Consider the following 18,573-nt stretch of genomic DNA (forward strand, 5'->3'; position numbering starts at 1 on the left):
GCAATTATATTTCTCTTTTTTTTTTTTTTTTTTTTACATTCTTAGGACCATGTCCAGTCCATTGGACATTCTTAATAGCTCAGAAATCTATCCCCTTATCTCTACACCCAAGTCCCCTCAATGTTTCCCCCTGAACTGTGATGGCCTCACATTTCATCTCCCAGCTCTCAGGATTCCCTTGTTCCAATCCATCCAGGAGATAGAGATCTAAAATAAAAACCCAATCATGTCACTCCTTACTTATAATCCTTCCAGGCTCCTGATAGCTTTCAGGATGAAATCCAAACTCCTCAATGCTTGATTAAACTGCTTTTATTCATGCACTTTCTTCAGATTTCAGTCCAGGCCACAACTGTTCCAGAAAACCTTTGCTACCACCACCATCTTAATTCAGGATCAGGTGCACTGCTCCAGGTCTGCACAGCACCCTATGCTTCCTACTGCTATAAAAGGTAGCATAGTATTGTATATTGTAATTTATCTTGCCCTATTTCTCATAGAGTTGAATCAAGAGCATCTAGCATAGTCCCTGACAAATGGTAAGAAGTCTGTAATTGACAGACTAAATAACTGAATGAATGAATGGATCTAATGGCATATCTTTGACATTTTAGATTCTCTTGCTAGTTTTCCAATTATGAGGCTCCAATTGAGCCTAGGGCTCAAAGGGATAATATAGTAAAGCATACATGCTTCTCAAAGCACTGAATATATGGAAATATATTAGAATAGTTATATAACTGAACTAGTTTGAATCATCCTTTGCCTATAGGTTAACAGTCACCGAGTAGAATCTTTTTCTATTTATTTTATTAGTCTGACTATATAAGTGTTGTACTATTTTCCTTGATAATTGCCTTCCTTCCAGTACCTATTCAATATTTATAGACAAATAAGTTACAGCAACACCATTTGTTCTATGGTACTTTTAAATGACTTTCACACATAATGTTTTACTTAACCACAGTGGCATCACTAAGGTAGGAAACACTGATAGCATGACATCTTATAGTTGACATAAGTCCATTTTTAAATTTTTCCTATTCTCCACAGTGATGAAGACTCCTCATGGGATTATCAGAAACCACAAAAACCAAGGTTGAGAATCCCTGTAGATTTGTGAGAAGACCTACAACACGGGTCCTCTGGTTGCACAGTGCTCCTTGGAAATCAGTTTAATTGTTCTAACACTCCTTCAGTCAGTCCAGTTAAAATTGGAAGGTAGGCAGACTGCCTTATAGCATACAGCTGAAACATTCCAGACTGCATTTAAATCCCCAACAAAATCACCTGCTTTAGAAACATTCAATCACTACCCAAGACTCAGTCAGGCATTATCTGGGTCATAATTATCCTTCCATTTCATATTCAAGCTTGGATGGGAAATATATTATCACCAAAAAGGCCTAATTAGCAAATTATTATGTTGTAAAATGTATTCTTCTACTTATGAGTTAAAAAGTAAAATCATAGATATGAAAGGCAGGATAAAAATACCCAGAGAAATTATCAGTTTTTGTCTGCAGCATTCATTCATTCATTCATGAAACATTTCTTGAGTGTCTATTGTGTGGCTGTAAGGTGAATCAAGTAGTCTTTTGGAGCTTAATGTCTAGTCAGGGAGAAAGATGAGTAAGCAAAATTATAAAGATCATCAAGAATGGTTATTGTCTGTGTGATCAGAAACAAATCATAAGCAATGTCAAATTCTGATTTATCAACAATAAAGTAGAAGGCTATTCCTTAACTAATCAACAAGGGGGGCGGGGAATACTTCATTTCTTGGAGTCACAGAGGATTCTGTTAAATGGGAAACATCCCTAACACATTTAAAATATCTGATTTACCAAACTTTGGTCCCTATACTTTAAGAGAAAGTATTTGTTATGCATAGCAAAACACCTCTACATATCCTCAGGAGACATCCAGTGACATAAGACTCACTCACCAAAGTTGAAATATTTATTATCCTAAGAAAGAAGAGTTGCCCTTGTCCAAAGTCTCTAACTCTTAAAGTTTAGTACATTCCGGTCAGTTGAATTTCTCTTGGACATAACAGACCAATCATTTTGCTCATGAAAATCTCCTTCCTGTAGGATGTGCGAGAGGCACAGAGACTAACTTTTTGGTTCTTTTTCCTATATATATTGAAACTGACAACATTTCAATTTGAAGTTCAGTTCATATAGATGTGCATAGGTTGTCAAGGTCCAAATGTGTGATATCTTCCATGTCAAAATCTTTCTATTCATTATGGTTTCAAATGATCTTGCTATCACTCAGAAAAATATTCTAAGAGAATCATTTTACCAAAAAAAAAATCCTGGAGGATTTTCTTAACACTGTGTAGGTACAGCCAAACTATACCAAGTTATTGAAGGCTGATGAACTGTATTAAAATGAAAATTTTTATATACAAAGATATATAATGCCAATATTTCTCCCAATGAATCAAGTCCTTGCTACTTTGAACCTCTTTATAGTCGCTTACTTTTCTCTATATTATAATGATGTAAATCATGAACTTTGATAATAACCTACCAATGCACTAATTTTTTAGGTGGAGAAACAGAGACTCGAGCAAGGTTAAATGATTTGCTGAAGTGAAAAGAATAAGGAAAAGAACACAAGTCTTCTGTTCCAAACTGGATGTTCTTTTTATTTTTATTTGTATTTCATAAAATACTGGTTGAATCGTTCATCAAAACTAAGTTCAATTTTAGCCTCTGAACAAAGCAACTGTTCCAGTAGTTGGACACAGCAATACAATTACAAAGATTTCCAAATCCTCTTTTCCCATTCTCTTTGAATTCTCTCCAAACAAGCTTTCACTCCCATCTCCTCCGTGAAACTGTTCTTGTTGAGTCACCAATGACTTCCACATTGCTAAACTGATTAGCCAATTCTTGATCCTCCTTTTAAGTGACCAATTAGTTCTTCTTTGAAACAGTTCCTTGACTTCTAGTATAACATACTCTTCTCCTCCTACCCTGAGTTCAATCTCTTGGGCTGCTTTGCTGATTCATCCTCATCTATCTGACTGCTAAACCTTGGAGACCCAGGGCTAGGTTCTCAGACCTCTTCTCTTCTTCATTTATAGTCAGTCCCCCTTAATGATCTCATCTAGTCTAATTGTCCTAAATATCATCTACATGTATGTCTTTGGATCCCAAGACATCTCCCCTGGAACTTAAATCTCACATATCCAACTATCTTCTTATCTCTACTTGAGTATCAAAAGGCATCTCAGACTTTAACACCTAAAAATCAAAACTTCATCCTACCACCCTTTATCAAACCTGCTTCTTGCTCATTCTTCTCCATCTCAGTGAAAGGCCAAGCTACACTTCTATTCACTTGTCTTAGTCCATTCACTGTAGTTATAACAGAATGCTTTAGGCTAGGTAATTTTTAAAGAAAAATGGTGTATTGGGCTCATGATTCTGGTGACTGGAAAGTTCAAAATTGGGCAGCTGCAACTGGTGAGGGCCTCATGCTGCTTCCACTCATAGTGGATGATGGAAGGGAGGTGGGGCATTGCAAAGAGATCACATGGCAAGAGAAGCAGCAAGAGAGAAAAACCAAGGAAGCCAGACTCTTTTTAAACAACTTGCTCTTTTTTTTTTTTTTTTTGAGATGGAGTCTGCTCTATTGCCCAGGCTTAAGTGCAATGGTCCAATCTCAGCTCACTGTAACCTCTGCCTCCAGGGTTCAAGCGATTTTCCTGCCTCAGCTTCCCAAGGAGCTGAGACTACGGGCACGTGCCACCATACCCAGCTAATTTTGTATTTTTAGTGGAGACAGGGTTTCACCATGTTGGCCAGGCTGGTCTTGAACTGTTGACCTCAAGTAATCTGTCTGCCTCAGTCTCTCAAAGTGCTGGGATTACAGGTGTGAAACACTGAGCTCCTCCCCACCCCCCCCCACTCAATCAACTTACTCTTAAAAGGAACTAATTTATTCACGTAAGAGCAAGAACTTGCCCTCAAGGGAAGACATTAACCTGTCCATGAGGGATCTACCTAAACACTTCCTACTAGGTCCTACCTCCCAACACTGACACATTGGGTATCAAATTTCCACATAAAATTTTTGGCATGGAAAAACCACATCCAAACCATAGCATCATTCAAGCCAAATCCTCAGAACCTGTCTTGTCTTCTTTATTTTTCTAAGACCTCACATCCAGTTCTTCATTAAATCCTTTTGGATTCATCTTCAAAATATACAGAAAATCCGATTATTTCTCACACCTCCCACAGCCACCAACTTCATGCAAGATATGCCATCTTGTTTTGTCTGAATTATACAATAGTGTCCCGTCTATTCTCCCTGTTTCTGTCCTTGCTCTGTTCCAACTATTCTCAAACAACAGAATGATTATGTAGATGCATAAGTCAGATCATGTCACTTCTATGTTCAGAACCCTAAAATGGCAACCCATCTCACTCAGAGTAAAAGCCAAAGTCACAATGGACTACGAGCCCTTTCCTGAAATGACTTTAACATATTTCTGACTTCACCCTCTAACTTCTTCCTATCACTCATTGTGTTCCAGACCCTGGTCTTTTCACTGTTTCCTGAACATGTCAGGATGCTCTTATCAGGAGAGTTTTTCATTTATTGTTTCTCCACCTGTAACATTCTTTCCATAGATATCCTCATTTCTCCCTCTCTCACCTCCTTCAAGTCTTTGATCAAATGTAACTTTTCAACTGAGGATTTCCCTAATGACCATATTTAAAATCCCAACACCTTCAATCCACCTCAAACTCCCCATCCCTTTTCCTGCTTTTTATTTTCTCCATACCAATTATCATCATCAAAAATACCATATATATTTTAATTGTTTTCTTTATTGCCTGTGTCACTCCCCACCCCTGCAATAGAATGTAAGCTCATGAATGTAGGAGCTTTTATCTGTTTTACTCCCTTTCATGTGAAGCAAGGTCTGAAACACAGGTGAGTGAATGAATGAATGCATGCATGAAGACTCACATAAGATATCCTGGGAAGAAAGTGGAGACACAATTGTGAAAGAGAAGAAAAAAAGAGTTTTCTTTCTATGAAGTAACTCATTAAAACACACTGTCCTGTTCTCTCTCCTCCTGTCTCTGGTACCTGCCTTAAAGAGAGGAGGGGATATAAGAGAGTGAGTGATAAAAGAAGCTATAGTGAAAGAGAGATGATCAGCCCTCCTCAACGCTGTATTTCAAGGAAGAGAGGAATACATTTTGAGTGTTATGTAAAAAGCACAGTAAAAATTAATACATAAGAATCAAAAATTTCAATAACAGCATGTTGCACTAGCAAAGACATGGAATCAACCTAGATGCCCATTAATGATGGACTAGACAAAGAAAATATGGTACAGATACCCCATGGAATACTACACAGTCATAAGAAAGAGTGAAATCATGTCCTTTTCGGTAACATGGATACAGCTGGAGGCCATTATCCTAAGCATATTAATGCAGGAACAGAAAACCAAATGCCATATGTTTTCACTTATAAGTAGGGGCTAAACACTGAGTACACATGTACACAAAGAGGTAGACAGACACTGGAACTTACTTGAGATGAGAGGATACGAGGAGGCTGAGAATTGAAAAGCTATCAGGTACTACGCTCACTACCTGGATGATGAAATCATTTGTACACCAAACCCCAGTGACACACAATTTACCCATGTAACAAGGCTGCACATGTGGCCCCTGAACCTAAAATGAAAGTTGGAAGAAAAAAAGAAGTTGTATGCTACATAAAGAGAATAATCTCCGGAATGAGTTTACTTTCTATTTTTTTAAATTATTTTAACTATAAGTAATAAGAGCCTTATAAATCTATGTGATATAACAAAGAACCTGTGCATTTTTCAAATAATGATAATAATCGTAATATATTGAGGAGGATGTGAAGAAATCGGAACTGCTCACACACTGCTAGTGGGAATATAAAATGGTACAGCTGCTTTGGAAAACAGCCTGGCAGTTTCTCAAACAATTAAACATAGAGTTCCTATGACCCAGCAATTCCACTTCCAGGTATATACCCAAAAGAAATGAAAACAACTGTCTACACAGAAACTTGTACATGAATATGTATGGGAGCATTGTTCACAATAATGTTTCAAAAGGTGGAAACAACTCAAATATCCATCATGGACTAACAGATAAACAAAATGTGGTGTATCATTCAATGGAATATTATTTGGCTATAAAAAGGGGAATGAAGTGCTAATACATGCTACAACATGGATGAATGTTGAAAATGTTATGCTAAAGTGAAAGAAGCCAGTCATAAAAGACCTCATAGAATATGATTCTACTTGTATAAAAGTCCAGATCAGAAAAATCTATAGAAGCAAAAAAATAGATTAGTGGCTGGCCGGGACTGAGGGGAAGATGATTGGGGTATAGGGGACTGATAGCTGAAGGGTATGGGATTTGGTTTTGTGGTAATAAAGATGTCTACAATGGACTGTCGCAATGTTTGCACCTATCTGTAAATATATTAAAAACATCAAATTGTACATTTTAAGTGGATGAATTGTATGGTAAGGGGATTACATCTCAACAAAACCATTAAAAATCAATACATTAACTGTGATTGTGATTGTGAAAGTGGAAAATCCATCTTAACCATAGTTAAGTTACATCAAAATCAAAAGGTTGGCCCGCCTTTCCATGACCCCTGGTCATCTCTGGTACCTCCTCCTACTCTAGACACATGTGCTGCTAGTTCAACACAGTGCTTCTTACATGCACGTATTCTGAATGGTCTTATTTCATTTTCAACTTGTTAGACATCCTGCCTCCTCTATACCTATGTGTTCCATGTGTTTTAAATTTACTCCATCTGCAAACACACACCTTGCTCTAAACTGTAATGCAGGGCTCCAAAGCAAACATCTGCAAAGATCTAAAGGTTTATATCAAAAGACATAGAATATATCCCAGAATGTATCCATTATTTCATCTAGCTAAATGTGATAGATGTCAAAGGGCTTATAAGCATTCAAGATTATTATATAATCATATTAAATCCCATACGTTATTTCTTTCCATGTTGGTTGTGTCACTCAACCATAGGAATATGTGTTAGGGACTATGAAAACAACCATATGTAAAACAGAGTCATTAACTGTCACAATTAGAAGAGACCTTAGAGATATTCACATAGAATTCTGTCAATTTATATAGTTGATGATATTAACACTCAAACAGTAAATGTACTTTTCTAATGTCACTCACTAAGACAGCCAATTCCCATTTAAGGTCCTTCCTGTCATTCCAAGATGCCCATGCCTATAATCCCAGCACTTTGGGAGGCCAAGGCAGGAGAATCACTTGAGACCAGGAGTTCAAGACCAACCTGGGCAACATAGTGGAACCCCTGTCTCTGCGAATAAAATAGTCAAGTGTGGTGGCATGTGCCTGTAGCCCCACCTACTTGGGAGGCTGAGGTGAGAGGACTGCTTGAGCCTAGGAGGTTGAGGCTGCAGTGAGCCGTGATAGAGCCACTGTACTGCAGCCTGGGTGACAAAGTGAGACTCTGTCTTAAAAAAAAAAAAAAAAAAAAACACACAAAGAGGCCAAAAACTCTTAAGAATTATACACACATACACACACAGAGGAAAGATATCACACAAATAAAGTACCACAATCTAGTAAAGTAAATACTAATGTTAACAGTATGTTTTAACTTCAATTTCTCTCTTTATCTTGAAAAATATTATATTTTAAACAGCCTTACATAACATAAACATTTGGCCACTTCTCTCTACTTTGAATCACAATGTAAACAGAATTAATAATTCTTTTTAATTATATACACAATTAAGTTTTTGAAACCAATTTAAATTAACCATTTTCTCATATTAGAAAAGCTCTAATTTATTCATTCATCTGTTATTAGCATGTCAAGTTTCCCCCTACTTTAAATCATGATTGCTAAACTACAGGAAAGTCAACTACAACAATACACAAACTTTACCATTTGGTAACAACTGAAAAGCAGGGCACCACAATACAATTCATTCCAATAATTTTTCATATCACTTCAAAAATCAGGATAGTCCAGTAGCCATTTATAACTTGGGGCAATTTTTGTATTCTGTTTACGGCAATATAATTTCATAAGAGTTCTTTGGTGAAAAGCAAATCGTAGTGTTAGAGAAAAAACAAAATTTTACTTCATTTTTTAGCTAACTTCAGATTCATCCATATAGAAGAAACATATTCAAGGTATCCCGAAATAACAAAAACCTCAAACTGCATCACAGTTGGCATCTTGACATTTAATACATTGAAAATCACAACATATGACGTGTCTTACTAAGACAGTAAACACAGTAAATAATCATTCTTTATTTAAATATAAATATTTCATGTTTAACTAATGTAGAAATTACAAATATGTGTAATTACATATATGTGATGTATGTATGTGTATGTGTGTATACATATATTACATATCCCAGAAGAGGACAGATTGCTTTCATCATTTGAAGAGCATGAAAATCCGAGAGTTCTATTTCTCTTTAAATTTCTCCCAGTGCCATTGTTTAATAGTTAAAACCTGCCACATTTAATACCTACCAATAATATGAACTTATATACCTTTGCTAAATGCACAGGAAAGAATTCGAGATTGCCGATATCACACTCTCATTGTGAAGAGGTTGTGTCAAGTTCTTCTCGTGAAGGGAGAATTTCAAAAGCAGGAGAAGTGTGGGAGAACAGTGGGGGAGGGCTGTTAAGAAACCACTGCTTTATTTCTTTAACTGGGCAGCAACTTGTGCTAATGAAACTCAGGTGGACATTAGACTGCCAGCCCCAGGGCTCCCCTTGCAAGGCTACCCTCAGCTATGGCAATGAGGGCTCCTATAAGCCTCACAGAGAGGTGCTACTTTAAAGAGAAACTGAAAAAAGTAAATAGGATCATATTACAGTGGAGCCGCTGAAACCCATGGCTTTAGGGCAAAAATGAAGTTATTTCGCTTCAACTACCTTTAAAAAGCACAGACATTCCGAATTACATGCAGTTCTACTGCAGGAGACACGGATGTAATGTTTATACCCATCCGTGAACCTATCTAATGATGCCCGGGTGCAAAGATGAATAGATTCAGTTAAGAAATGATTGGTTTCTCTCTTTTCTTTTCATGTCTTCAGTTCCACCAGTAGTTACTACTTACAGGCTTCCTTGTGCCTCATACAACAGGTTTTTTCCCCCTCTTAAATGAGAGTTATCCTCAGAGTGTGCTTTCAATCCGGATGTTAGCCCCTAAAGCTTTGCTGCTATAAATTCGTGTCCAAGTCTGCCTTCGTAATTAAACATGCTTTAGTTCTAAAATCTAAGTGAGTTAAGTGATTTTGATGCCGTTGCCCAAGATTTTTGGTTTTGTTTTTCATAACTCCACATTTCCAGGTTTGAGGACCACTCTACAAGTTCCCTAAACAAGCCATCTCCACCAGGGCTGAGATTTAAGTAGGTATCAATGAGCAAACCCAGACGCCAGCAAGCAATTCTTTGTTACAACTATATTCAGCTGCACGTTTTTTTTAAAAATGGTTTTGAAACTTCCTGACAAACAATTTCATTCACAGCATAAGAAATAATGTAATCATGACACAGAGCAAAGACAAAGTATAAATATTTCCCTTACCTGGATCATGGAAAGGCACCAACGCAAAGTTGAAAAGAGGTCTCTTAGGTCTTTTCAAAGATGTCTCCAAAATTTTGGAAGCCCCTTCAATCACCTGAACTAAATCATCATACATAGAACCAGTCACATCAAACACAAAAGCCAACGTGGAGGCCCCCTCGGGAATTTCCTCAGCTCTGATCTCTGACTGGGGGCTCGCATCTTGAGCTAGGGAAGAATAAAGAAGAGCAAACAGGAATACTGTATGGACAACTTCCCTGGAAATCATTTTCTTTTTTTTCCACTTCTTTTCCCCCTGAGCGCCTAAGCACTGTGCTTAGTCCTCCTCAACAACAGGCAGGGGGTTTCCTCTCAGAGTAACTCATCAGACTCTTGGAATCTCTGAGCTAGCAAAAAGTTTGGCGCTGAGAATCAGACGGGGACAAGCACCAAACTCGAATCCCTCCAGGGGCTGGGCAGGGCAGGGATGCGGCAGCTTTTGTCTGGATGCGGCTTCCTGCTGGACGGCTATCTGCCCGCGGGCCCTGGACAGCCTGTGGCGGAGTGCTGGCGGCGCGCCGGGTCCATGCCCCGGGGGCAACTCTGAGCCTGCGGCGCCGCGGCCGGAGTCCCGCTGCCCTCGCCGCCGCCGCTGCTCTCCGCCTGGGCCGGCGACTGAGGTTCCCAACTTTCCACTGTTTGCAGCTCACGAGCGACGAGGGGAAGCCTGTCTCGGCCTCGCCTCCTGATTGGCCAGTTGCCGTCCTCCCTCCTTTGCTCTGGAGGCCCCCCTGGAGGGTGACTTTCCCCTCAACTGATTGTAGGGTCAATTCAGTGCCAGGGAAGCGCTTGCAGTGTCAGCTCGGTTCCCACCGGCACCGTTCCTAACCTGCAAAACCCTAGTGTAAACAATGGCTTTCAAGAATGTGTGGCAAAGACCCAAACCGAGGGACACCACACTAGCACAAAGGGAATTTTGTTTTTCTATCGTGTACAACGCAGCTTCGGATACTTCTTTCCTAATTCCCCACAGAAGTCAAGACGCCCCAGCCCAGCCTCCTACCTCTCAGCCCACAACTCGGCCCAGCCAGGAGGGGGAGCTGGAAAATTCTCTCAGCTGGGAGGCAGCCACACTATGGCTCTTTGATCTCCTCAGAGACCGTGGACTGCGAGGAAGGGAGGGAGGAGAACGCTGTAGGGGCAAGACGCCCAGGAAGAGGAAAGGGGCTGATGAGGGAAATGAGAGACAAGAACTGGGTAGTCACTAATTGTAGGGGGGAATGTGAATACAGGATGGAAGCCCCGTAGAAAGGACAAGGAGGAGGGGCGGGAGAGGTGTGGGGAAAGAGTGAGACATTGCATTCAAAGAGAAAATTGATTGTTTAATTGTATTATGAAGATTCACATTTGCTGAGCAGTTTGAATCCTACACGCAGCATAGTAAGGCAGAATAATATCCCCGTTTCAGATTTCCTCCCCTAGAACAGTCATGTCTCAGGTCTCAGCCAAAGATCCATTAGAAAGGTGCTCCCCTCTATGGCATTTTCTTGCCAGTCAAGAAGGAAACCTCACCCTGAAGAGAGGCCAACGTTTTTCCGTGTTGTGATTGCTATATACATTACAGTACTAATAACAGAGATAAGAGGATAAGCAAAGAAAGTCTACCATGAACTAACGATTCTTTGTGTCATTTGAATAAAAACACATTTCCTTCCTGGAAAAGGAGTTGTTGTCCAGATCCCAGCATTTAAAGAGGGGCAAACAGGCATCCTGATTTCTGTTTGGATGTATATTAGACCGCCCACCCGACGGGGATGCAGCCTGAGAAAGAGTCAGCTCCCACCAACCTTTTGTAGTCTACAACTGTCGTCTCTTTTCAGCCCCAGCGGCTGTGGAACCCGAGTTTATGATACCGATAAGTCATGTCACTTAAAGGAAGCAGACAGGCCATTTGGGCTGAGTGGGAATATGAGAGGAAAGGGGGAAGGTACTTCCTTTCCAAGCAGTATTTAGAGAATGCTATTTGAGTCTCCCATTCTGTTGTTTATTTAAAAAGGATTTCATTCTAAGTCACAGAGACCTGAGCTATTCCAGGTGCTCAAGGGAGGCCACAGAGCCTAGTGATTAAGAGTTCTGGGTCAGATACCCTGGGTTCAAAGCCCAGCTGTGACATTTAACTGTGTGACCTTCAGAAGGTTACCAAACTTTTCCAGACCTGTGTTTACTCAATTGTAAATGGGAATAATGATAGCTTCCACCTATTAAGGATTAAATGATCTGTAAGTGGTCCGTGTGCACTTGAAAAGAATGCTATTGGGTAGAATGTTCTGTAAATGTTAATTAGGTCCAGTTGTTTAATAATGTTCCAATCTTCTATATCCTTAGTGATTTCTGCCTGTTTGTTCTATCAGTTGTTGAAAGTGGCATTGAAATCTCTGATAATTGCGGATTTGTGTATTTCTTCTTGCAGTTCTATGAGTTTTAGCTCATGTATTTGAAACTCTGTGGTTAGTTACATAAGCATTTAGGATTATTATGTCCTCTTGATGAATCGACACCTTTATCATTATGAAGTTGCCTTCATTGTCCCTGGTAGTATTCTTTGTTCCAAAATATACTTTGTCTGATATTAACACTCCAACTTTCTTTTGATTAGTGTTGCATGGTGTATCATTTTCCATCCTTTCACCTTTAACTTATTTTTTTCTTTATATTTAAAGTATATTTTAGGTAGTCACCCTAAAATTGGGTCTTACTTTTTCATCCAGTCTAATAATCTCTGCCTTTTAATTTGTGTGCTTAGACGTTTTACACTCAATGCGATTATGGATATGGTTGAGTTTAAATCTGCCATCATGATATGTGTTCCTATTTGTCCCATCTATTCTTTGTTCCTTTTTCTTGCCTTCTTTTTGAATATTTTTTATGATTCCATTTTATTTCCATTGCTAGTTTATTAGCTAAGACTGTTTATTTTAGTGGTTGCTTTACACTTTATAGTATACATATTTACCAGCCTTTCTTCATGCAGTGTTATACCACTTCATGTATAAGAACCGTAGACTAGTATACATCCATTTCTCCCTTCCTGACTTTTTTACTACTTTTGTCATCCATTTTTGTTGCATATTACTATATTTTAAATCCCATATTACATTGGTTTTTTTTGCATAAGGAGTCAGTTATCTTTTAAAGAGATCTAAATAAGAAGAATTTAGCATATTTACCCATGTAGTTATCACTTTTTGTGCTGTTCATTTCTTTGTGTAGATCCAGATTTCCAGCTGGTATCATTTTCCTTCTCCCTGAGAGACTTTCTTTAATAATTCCAGTAATGCAGTTCTACTAGAGACAAATTCTTTCACTTTTGTATGTTTGGAAAAGTTTTTATTTCACTTTGTTTTTCAAAGATTTTTTCTTTTTTTTTTTTTTTTTTTTTTTTTTTTTTTTGCAGAGTAAAGAATTCTAGGTAGACAAGTTTTTGTTTTTGTTTTAGCACTTCCATTTGTCTTCTTGCTTGTATTGTTTCCAATAAAAATAAAATCTCTATCATCTTTGTACTTACTTGTTCTATATAAACAATGTCTCTTTTCTCTTGATGTTAAGAGTTTTTTTTATTGTTACTGTTTTTGAGCAATTTGATTATGATGTGCATTGATGTGGCTCCCCTCATATTTCTTGTACTTCTTCCATCTGTTTTCATCAAATTTGGACATTTGAGGCCATTATTTTTTCTGTCTTCAACCTCCTTTCCTTTACGGGCCCCAATTACACATATATGAAGCTACTTAAAGTTCTTCCACAGTGCACTGATGCTCTGTTCATTTTTTTAAATATTGTTTTCTTTTATCACTATGCTTCATTTTTTACAGTTTCCATAACTATTTCTTCAAGTTCATTAACCTTTACCTCTCCACTATTCAATCTGCCAATTGCCTCGTCCAATATATTTTTCATCTCAGGCATTGTAGTTTTCAACTCTAGAGGTTTAATTTGGATCTGTTTTATGTATTCCTTTTCTCCCTTTAAGTGTATAAATAGATAGAACACAGTTATAATAACTTTAATGTGTGCATTTGATCATTTTAATATCTGTGTCAGTTCTGGATCAGTTTCAATTGGTCAGTACTCCTACTTGTTATGGATTGTATTTTCTTGTCTTTTCAGGCCTCATAATCCTTGACTACCTATCAGACATAGTGAATTTAACCTTGTTAGGATAACAAGGATATCTTTGTATTCCCATCAATATGCTTGAGCTTTATTCTGGGACAGAATTAAGTTGCTTAGAAACAGTTTGATCCTTTTAGGGTTTGCTTTTAAAATTTGTTAGGTGAAACCAAAGCAGTATTCAGTCTATGCCTAAGTATTTCCACTACTGAGAAAAGACCCTTCTGTATACTCTGCCAAGTACTCTATGAATCATGGGGTTTTCTAGTCTGACTAGAGATGGTTTGGAGTGTGACCCCAGGGTACAGGCATGAGGGGTAGAGGTAATGAAGTAAGGAAGAAAGGATAGCCAATATAATAGTACATTATCAAGTTGATTGCTTATAGGTCTTTTGTAGCTTCACTACCATCAAGTGGGTGATAGCACTTATGAATGTATTTAAGATCCACAAGGTGCCATAGTTGGGAAAGAAAAAAGGAACATCTAATACCTAAATGGCATTTTTACGTGCATATGTATATATGTAGAAATAGACTTATATCTTCCATAATCTCAAATCCATCTCTTAAGTCTCATATATTGATGAATGTATGACTTGGGACACAGGAGGGTCTCTTATTCGTTTTCAATAAAGTTTAGTCTTATATTAAAATGTAGCTTTCTGGGACAAAGTAGTCCCTGGATGGAAATCTTACTTACACTTTAGAATAAATGAACCCCTGAAATTAGATTTTGACAAGCAGTCAGCTGAGAATACCAAGAATATAAATCAAGAGAACATGATTCAGTTAGGAAAAGGGCCCAGACCAGGATGAGAGTAGGAGGGGTTGGGATAAAAGAGTAGGAGGGGTTGGGATAAAAAACAATAGTGAAGCTTAAGTGAAAGTATTACTCAGGAATAACAATATATGAAGTGGTGAATAACAAGTATCCAATAAACTGAACTAATACAAGTAATTATTGGGTATTATCCAATATTACCCCTTATTTGACAGATAGAGTAATTAAAATCCATAAAAATGGCATAGTTAATAACCTGAACCCTCTATTGTCTCTTAACCCCAAACTGTACTCAGTTGTTTACTTATTCATTCCTCAAGAAATTTCTGGAATACCTGTTATTTAGCCAGAGATTATACTATGTACTAGAGAGAGAAAACTCAGTCCCTGCCCTCAAGGCACTTACAGTTTTGTAGGGCTCAGCAAACAGCTTAAGAATGTCCTGAAAAATGAAACCTAGCAGTCTTAGGAAGCGAATAGGGCAGGCATCTCTCTCAGGAAAGGCAAATCAGGGAAGGTGTTCTAGAAAGTATGGCATCTCAAGTAAGTGTAGAATATGTAGAAACTTACCAGGCCTCAGTTGGGGTTGGGAGTGAAGGGACATGGCCCATTTATAGAACTACAGGTAAGGTTCAAGTGTGGAGAAAGTACAAAAGGGAGCCGAGCATAGATCATTTGCAGCCTTGAAACCAGTTGTAAAGGCTTGGATTATATCCTAAAGACACCAAAGGACTTTAAGCTGAAGAGTAAAAGGAGTTATTCATTACAAAACCACTGGATGTGTGAGAGATGGAATAAGGGAAATAAATTGGAAAAAAAAACAAAACAAAAATAGGAGTAGGTTGCAATAATAATATTGATGACATTCTTCATCTAAGGAAACTGAGACTTGGAGAGTTAAGCAATTTGCCTAAATTCTATGCTAGCAAGCAGTAGAGCCAAGACTTGAACCCAAGCAATCTCACTCCAGAGCCTCTGCTGTTCACTACTTTGCAAAGCAGCCTTCTGGCTATAAGTACAAGGAGGTGAACTAAAATAATAGTAATGGATAATGCAAAAAGTGACATGAATTCAAGATCAACGTGATTTGGTAATTTTCAGTTGCTTTTTATGAAAAGAGCTGCATAGGTAGCTCCAAAGAAGCACAAACCAAAAATACTCTTTAAAGGCTATGGGGACAGAGACAGGGAGAAAAGAGAAAAGTAAAAGACCTTTTCGGTTTATCAGGAACTGATACCTATCCTTGATCTTAGAAGTCCTAAGAGGGAGGAAATGAAAGCAGAGAAGGGAGTTCCCTCTTCTAAAGTTTACATACGCAATGCTGGACTTTGCAGCAACATGTAGCAGATTATGGGACATTTCTAGTTTCATGATACAATCACCGAATTATTCTCAAAAGTCTCCTAACATAGATTCTCATCATTAATGTTACATTGGATGGTAGGGATGGGGGAATGAGGCAAAGGAAAAGGTAACATTGTTTTTTTCTGTAGTCCAGCACATTTCCAATAATGTCATTGCTAAAATCCTCTCTCCAATTCAGTTTTCTCCGTTGAAATTCTTCTACCTGCTCTGGAGAAGATAAGACTGTGCTTACTGTTTAAATATTTTAAGTGATTGTTTAATTGGAAGCATTCATCACACTGGGTCTGATAAAGCCTAGTTCAGAAAAACTTTGAATTAATAAGGGTTGTGAAGATGATTGCTATAAAGCAGTATGCAAAAACACCACTTTGTTGTAAACTGCCTCCTGCAAATCACTAAATGGTTTGATGTTATTCTCAACGATCCTTCCCAAAATGTCTTGTTCTCTACGTAACGAGGCCCACCATTATTTTATGTTTACTTTAGTATATTTCTACAGGGCAAGTAACTTGCTATTGCCATTGACTTTAAAGTACAGTACTTTTGCACCAACCATAATGGTTATACTTGGCAATTCTATGACACTTTAAAAAAAAGAAAGATTATTTGTTCTTCTCTTTTCTCCTTTAAGAAGGCAATAAAAGGACAGAAAGTCATCATGTTATAACTGGAAAACTAATCACATAGAATATTCTCTTATACTAATCAAGTTTAAGTCTGGAATTAGTTTATATAAAACAGATGTTTACATTCTTATTCTCCTTTGGTACTAAAGAGAAAAAAAGCACAGAATAACTCTCATGGCATACTTCGGGGAATGTAATACTCAGCCTCTTACTTTTTTTTAATGAAGCCAGGAAGCCTTTGGTCAGCTAGGCGAACAAGCAGAAGAGGGAAAAGCACCAAGGGCCTGGTCTTTTACTCCTTATATAGGCAACATTTCCATCATAAAACAGGAGGCATGCTGCCTCAGAAGAGAACACTGGCTCACAACAAATCCAAGAGGACATAGAAAACATGGGTCTGGTAGCTTATCCAAAAGGAGCCGCTCTTTAGGCTCAGCTGGGGCCCTAGTTTTCTAGGACTTGTGATTCTGATTTGTTTATCAGTTGTGGCCCTCTCTACAAGGACCTCAGCTCTCCATCCCAGCGTACATACCCCCAAATAAAGATTAAGACCTTCAGGCAGTTCTCATACTACTTGAGGAAAAGTCTTGTAAACTCTAACTAAATGCTTAATGAGGAATAGAGACTAGAACCAAAAATATCTCTGCTTCATTTTCTGAAACAAAGATAGAAGAAATTAAAATTTATTCTCAATGACCCTTCTCGAGATGTCCTCTCAAACGTCCCCATTACTCTCACAGGTAGCTGCTATCTCCATAAAGTCAGGGCCCAAGCAACTCTCACACCCAGTCTCTTCTGCTCCTTTACCCCAATTCAAAAGCTGGAAAAAATTTTAAAGATCGTTCTTCTACTCTAGGATCTTATACAGAGAGAAAACTGAGGCCCAGAGGATAACTTGTCTAAGATCTCACAAAAAAAATTTGAGACAGTGCAGAAGTATATTTTGAGCTTGTGATGATCACTCTTGTACCTTACCAGATATATATGATATATATATTTTTTGATACAGGGTCTCACTCTGTTGCCCAGGCTGGAGTGCAGTGGCATTATCTAGGCTCACTGCAACCACCTCCCAGGTTCAAGTGATTCTCGTGCCTCAGCCTCCCAAGTAGCTGGGACTACAGGCGTATGCCACCATGCCCAGCTAATTTTTGTATTTTTAGTAGAGATGGGGTTTCATCATGTTGGCCAGGTCAGTCTCAAATGCCTGACCTCAAGTAATTGGCCCACCTCAGCCTCCCAAAGTGCTGGAATTATAGGCGTGAGCTACCGCACCCAGCCTTAAGTGCTTTATATGTATTAACGCACTGTCCCCTTTAATTCTCATTCTAAAACTATAAGATAGCTAATAGAATGATCCCCATTTCATAGAAGAGGAAATTAAAGATGAAATTAACACAAAGAGGTTAAGTCATCTGTTCAAGTTCTCACAGCTCATTCTTCTCCTCTTCACTTTTATTCTCCTTCTTTTGCCTTTAGTCTACATTTTCCCTATGACTTTACAGTAAAATTGAAAATTTTTAAACTTTGAAATATACAATTACTTTATAGTATATTGCAAACTTTCATCATTAATATGATATATACATTATAATTATATTGATCTTTTCAGGAAAAAAAACGACAGAGTTTTGGGTTCTTTTGCTTTGTGAATTATCCATGAAGCATTATTTGTTCTTGAATGAGCTTTTCCTGCTCATGAGTATTTTTCTGAGCTTTCTCTCTTATTTACAAATTCAAAGTAATTTCATATTTTTCCTCCAATGCCATGAACTCCTTGGAAATAAGGACTGTGTTTTATTCATTTTTATAAACACATAGTGTTTTATTCATTTTTATACAGTAGGAACTCAATAATGTTTCTTTGATGAGTTGCTGAATTCATTATGATTAATAATGATAACCATAATAACTGCCATCTGAGCACTTTAAGCATATTTTGTGTGTGTGTGTGTGTATATACATATACACACACATATATA

At 38.0% G+C, this 18,573-nt stretch overlaps 1 protein-coding gene across 7 annotated transcripts in view; it reads right to left on the minus strand.

The window, feature by feature from the left end:
- The window catches only part of HMCN1 (hemicentin 1), a 508,510-nt gene that overhangs the window by 445,023 nt on the left and 44,914 nt on the right, over positions 1-18,573 (minus strand). For 2 of the 7 annotated variants that reach the window (XM_050765493.1, XM_050765484.1), the window contains one exon: positions 9,671-9,877. The exons of 2 other annotated variants lie outside the window; for them this stretch is intronic. In XM_050765493.1, coding sequence (XP_050621450.1) covers positions 9,671-9,785 — 115 coding nt within the window. In that variant the 5' untranslated portion in view covers positions 9,786-9,877. Of the gene's footprint in view, positions 1-9,670; positions 10,328-18,573 lie in introns of those variants that run through there. 3 more of the 7 variants (XM_050765502.1, XM_050765463.1, XM_050765473.1) reach the window with 2 other exon arrangements.

This window comes from Macaca thibetana, chromosome 1 (genome assembly GCF_024542745.1).
Source record: "Macaca thibetana thibetana isolate TM-01 chromosome 1, ASM2454274v1, whole genome shotgun sequence".
NCBI lineage: Eukaryota > Metazoa > Chordata > Mammalia > Primates > Cercopithecidae > Macaca > Macaca thibetana.